Genomic DNA, 5,818 nt, shown 5'->3' with positions numbered 1-5,818 from the left:
GTGGGAGCCGAAGGAGCAAGAGAGGTATCAATAGCAGGAGAGGAGCCGACAACCGGTACAGTGGCAGCGATAGAACCGAGCCAAGCAGATCCGGTTACAGCCTCATGGGGAGGTTTTAGCGGAGAGGCGGCAACTCGGGACAGAGGGGGGAAATCCTCCGGACTCAGAGCGGGTGAAGCAGTAACTCGGGGGGAGACTTCGACTGAATGGGCGGATTCGAAACCGGATCCAGAGTAGGAGAAGACTGCGATTGAGGAGGCGGAATCGGAGCCGGATCTAGATGTGGAGGAGCCAGATCTGACCAAGAGGATGATTCATCGCGCAGCGGCGTAGAGACGACCGGAGCAACAAGTGAGATCGTAGCCGACGAGATTTGCAAGTGTTTTTCCGATGACAGTGAAGGACGTGGAGGGAGCGACGGTGAAAGAGTGGAGCGAGACTTTTTCTTCTTTTTTGCCATAGACCAGATCTCTCAAAGCCCTCAAAAAAAGAAGGTATTTTTTAGAGAGAGAGAGAGAGATGGAGACCGGAAGAGAGAGAGAGAGATGGAGATCCGGAGATGCAACGGAGGCACGGCGGCGACGTTGACGGCGATCAAGTTCACGAAGCTTTTCTCCGTATCTCCATTGAAGAAGAGAGAGAAAAATCACGGTAACATAATCTTTTTCAAAGTTATGTATGTTACAATAGTATACAATGTTTGAGTTATACAGTATGTTAAATATGTATAATTATTATACACTCTTAGTATGTTTGAATATATAGGAGTTTAACTAATGCACTAAACCTATGCGTCAACACATAGGCATATTGTATGGATAGAGCGCACAAACTGATCCCATATTTTATAAAGTTTATGTAGTACATCTACAACATGTAGGTCTATCCGGTGTATTACATAACAAAATCATAGCGGACTAATGTGTATAATCCTATATAGATGTTGTGGACATTTTTAATGTAAAGACCAATTAAAATAAATCTACGTAATTATATATGTTTTAGAGTAACCCTAAATGATTTTCAGTACGTATGCAAAATATATGGGTTTAAACTCATATATTTTGAGCGTAGACAAAATGTAACGTATGATTACTAAATAATTTTACTATATACACATAGGTAATTATTAATACATTTGTAGCTACCCATTATATATGTATGGGATAATGCATACCAAGGATATTAAAATGACATATATAGATCAAAAACATTTTATATATTAAACTCATGTTATACATGCTATGTCTAAATCATTCGAATATGGCAAACATCTATAAACTATTATAGATATACATGTAAATACTCTAAATGGGTAGCTACAAATGTAGATAAAGTGCATCATTTGTGATTACATCACAAGTTATGTTTTATATAGAATTATGTATATATGTACAATATATCAACATGTAGTACCGTTTGGTTGCGTTTATATGGTTTATATGCACTTTTTTTAGGATAATTCTACATCATAGAGTAGTTTAATATGCCAATTTATATCTGTACAATCACAGATATAATGATCATGGTATGTATATCAGAACATAATTTTACATATATCTTATCTGGAGTGCATGGATAGATGTTTTGAGTAACTCACATGCTGTCACTGTATATGTTTTACCATATATTTATGATTCCAATATGGATTTATGTAACAAATGTACGTATAAACCAAAGCTATACATATTTTTGTATAAATTAGGCATTTTATACACTCAGGGTATTGAAATATAAATTTATGCCACATAAAATTACCCATAAACATACTACGGGTTTTCAGTTGATATAACCAAAACGGGTTTTAGGCACATACTGAAAATACTCCACACACGATATGATAAACCAGAAATACCAAAACTGATTCTATTTCTTTGATACGAGTCAAATACACTTCAATACTTTCCAAGTAGTACTCAACCCTCACCAATTTCACTCCCCCTGAATGAAACTTTAGTATCACAAGAAATTCTACCAGCCCAAAGACACACTGTGCACAGCGCACACCACGTGTCACCCTAGAACTCGTCTAGGCACGGAGCGGTTCGCCTGTAATTTCAAGGCTCCCCCTCAAGTCGATCTCACCTTCTCTCGGTTCTCACTCACCGGTGTTTCCCTTACAAAAGATCTTTCACAATGTCTCTCTCAAAAACCCTTTTTCTTGACAATCTCGACAACCATCCTAATGTCTCGTTCCTTGCATATATACGCCTTTCTTCTTTGATTCATCGAATATCCTCTTCATAAACATTCTTCCTTTTCTTCTTGAATGTAGCTGCCTTCTTTCCGTTTTCCATTTTCTTTCCTTATGTGCTTTCCATGCGTAGCTCCACATTTCCATTTTCTTGTTTGATCTTCTAGATGCTGAATATGCACTTCCCTTGCTTCAACACATACCATATTATAAGACACACTCAAACTCACACAGATATGTAGTGTAATCCATGACAAACAGAAGATATATCTAACCAACCAGTTCAGTACACAATGGATAGACATAAGAGCAACAGAATTCGAAAAACATGAAAGCAACATTCGAAAGATGTCAGACACAAAGACATCAGAAACAAGAAGCAACATGAAAGCAACATTCGAAAAAATGTCAGACACAAAGACATCAAAAACAAGAAGCACACATGGTTAGCTCAAATCCAGCTCAAATCCACTTCGTGAGAACTGAAGTAGTATTCACTCAGATAGATCTTCTGTTGTATCAGCATCCTCTTCATTACCAGAGTCACTCATCAAGTCCTCAACTATATTCTCTTTTCCTTTGTCTGGAGTACTCGATGAGGGAACTCCTTCACTTTCTCCCCCTGTGTGGATAAGCAGACAATCAAAAACATTAGTGTAATCAGAAACAATGATCATACCTCGAAGAAGAATGCGGATTATGCATTACTCTGAAACTCTGTCCAAAGAGCATGTTGACGCGCACGAATATGAGCCACAACTTTGGTAACCTGCCTTTGCAGCTTCTCAACTTGAATAAGTTGCTTGTCATGTTTCAGAAGAAGAGTGAAGGTCTTGCTGCATAGTTGTGCCCGACTCATCTTTGCTTGTAGAACTCTAGACTCAATGACCAATGGCCGCTGAATCACCTCAGTAATCTCAGAATCTGCTAGAATTTCTGGACTTTGTCGCACAATGATGTTCTGAATTAGGCACGGATGGGGTAGCAAATAGCGCACTCTCATGTCAGCAGCCCTTGAGAAGATGTGACTATAGATAATCATTCCCAGATTCACATCCTCTTTCCGCAGCAACTTGAATATCAGTAGGGCTAATTCGTCCTGTAGAACATCAGTTCTTCGAGTAGGCAACCAGTTCGTCTTTCCAATCAGATGCATTACTCGACTTTCAAACTTAAGACCAGCAATAGGGAGCTTCCCACTTCGATCAGCAACATATTCTCCAGTCAGAGCCACTTCCAAATCCTCAAGTGTAGTTCCCTCTGGAAGGTCTTCCAATCCCTGAGTTGAGTCATCAGGTGTGCCCAACAGTTTGTTGATGATGGTGGGAGAGAATTCAATGAATCTTCCTCTCACAAACGCCTTGTAATGCATGAAATCACCAGGGATATCGGTGCTAGGTGTTAGATTGGCATAGAATTCTCTTACCAACCCTTTACTGAATGAGCACGCATACGTTAGTGTTCCTGTGAGCTGTCGTTCTGCAAATAGATCCCAGACATGATTCTTCCGAAAATCCATGACATTCACATTCCTTTCTGCAAGTACTTCCACTCCCTTGAATTTTTCGAATCTCTTCTTGGTCTCAGCAGACAAGAATTTCTCAGACAGTGGTTTGACACTCCTAACCCCTGTTTCATTACTCGGTATGCTTGATTCAGATGGTCCTTCTGAGTTCCCCTTCTTTGTTTTTCTGTGCATCTTTGCTCTTTTGGAACCTTGTGAGACCTTCTTCTTTCCTCTCGAAGTCTTATTCTGTTTCACGTTTGCTCTTGACCTAGCCTTTTGTTGCATAACAATCAAAGGACTATCTGAGTTGTCGGAACTTACTTGAACAGAGACTTCTGGGGCTCGGGATTGAGTCTCCATTACTGTATCTGCATCGTCTTCCTTTGACATTCCATCTAAGGCTTCAGTAATGGTTCGGTCATCGCTCACTCCATCCTGTTCAATGACGTCATCATCCAACTGTTCTTGTACTTCTCCAGTTTCAGCTTGTTTATCCCCCTGAGTCTGAATATCGAAATCTAGAGAGTTGTCAGACCGAACATTTTCGCCGTCGGGTTCTTTTTTTTCAACTAAAGGTCCTTCCTGAGATGTTCTCACTTCAACATGCTCAGTTGTCAGATCCTTCTCAGATTTAGACCGAGCATGCTCACTTGAACGAGGTATCGATTGTTCCAGGAGTTGTGGCAGAGTATCCTTATCTTTGCTTGACTTTGTTTTTCTCCTCTTTGTCTGCAGCGGAATCACTTCAGGGTCTGATTTCTCTGCCTCATCTGGGATTGCATGCTCCGTATTTCTAGTTTCCTGTTCTCGACCTGCATCCATGGTCACTGGTTCCTCGACTACTACAGGAAGAGTGGGGTTACCTGTTTCACTAGCCTGTGGAGCGGCGTATCTCGCTATGCGATGCTCCCCTTGTCTGATAACCTTCCCGATTTTCTTGTTCGCCATCTCTGAGGGAAGTTTCTTTCTGCAACCAAACCCGTGAATTCCGAACTTCCAAAATAGAGAGAGAAACGATCGTGGGTGTTTTAAGCAAGCGAGAAATTAGGGCTTATTCAGAACCCCGTGTATTTAGTGCGAGAAATTCAAATTTTAAAAAATAACCTGATTAAATTTCCATTCCCGCTGAATCACAATTTAGCATATTCAAATTACTAACCCTTCGAGATAATTCCAGGTCTGATAGTAGCAACAGAAACAAACCGAGAAAATTCAAATAATAATAGAAAATGATTAGATTAGAGATACTAATCAGTAAGATACTCACATCGCAGAAATGTATCCGACTTGCAGTTGCACTTCACACATTCTCAGATGCTTCTCAAGCTTTACTCAGACTTAGATTATTTTACAAATCAAACAGATTCTGAACTTCTAGGACGTTGTATCGATAGATCATTCCCACCATTAAGGTCCAGACTATCTCTTTTTGAGATATACTCATGTGAAACTCTTGTGAGTCACAGCGGAGTATTTAGAAACTGAAATTACCCAATGTTCCATGACAGAGGATTTTTTTTTTTTTTTTAAATTTCTATTTGCCCTTAGACCATCGTATAGAATGCTATCTCTCAACTTAGACCCGAGCACCTCATAAGTTTACTCATATCATGATTCCTTCGACAATTTTGTCTATTAGTGTACCATGACAGAGGAGCACCAGAATCAAGTTTATAAGTCTGCATTTGCGAGATGTACCTGAGAATCAGTGAAGTACTTCTGACCGTCGTGTTCATTCCTTTGACATTTGCTTCCACTGACTTCTACCCTTTCCTGCTCATTTTTCTTTTCAAAAACTTGAGAAACAGATCAAAGTTCCCCCACACCAAGGGATTTTTGTAAACTAACAAACCTGTTCATATCTAAAGGTTTAGTAAATATGTCAGCCAATTGTTTTTCAGTTGAAATGTACTCAATGATCAAGTTTTTCTTTTCAACTTGTTCTCTTAGAAAATGGTGACGAATCTCAATATGCTTAGTTCGTGAGTGTTGAACAGGATTCTTTGCAATATTAATAGCACTCGTATTGTCACAATAAGCGGTAAAGTAGGGTAAGTTAATACCGTAATCGAAGAGCGTTTGACGCATCCACATGAGTTGAGTGCAACAACTTCCCA

General features: G+C 39.6%; 1 protein-coding gene across 1 annotated transcript; it reads right to left on the bottom strand.

The window, feature by feature from the left end:
- Positions 1 to 2,688: 2,688 nt before the first annotated feature.
- Positions 2,689 to 4,649, bottom strand: LOC104820716. The gene is made up of 2 exons (XM_010551276.1): positions 2,903 to 4,649; positions 2,689 to 2,816 (listed from the first exon to the last, which is right to left on the bottom strand). Exons 1-2 carry the CDS (start codon positions 4,647 to 4,649, stop codon positions 2,689 to 2,691), a joined length of 1,875 nt encoding a protein of 624 aa, XP_010549578.1.
- Between the last annotated feature and the right edge of the window lie 1,169 nt (positions 4,650 to 5,818).

Source organism: Tarenaya hassleriana, unplaced genomic scaffold (assembly GCF_000463585.1).
Source record: "Tarenaya hassleriana unplaced genomic scaffold, ASM46358v1 Cleome312, whole genome shotgun sequence".
NCBI classification, from domain to species: domain Eukaryota; kingdom Viridiplantae; phylum Streptophyta; class Magnoliopsida; order Brassicales; family Cleomaceae; genus Tarenaya; species Tarenaya hassleriana.
Note: the sequence above shows the minus strand (reverse complement) of the source record. Positions and strands in the feature narration are given on the sequence as shown.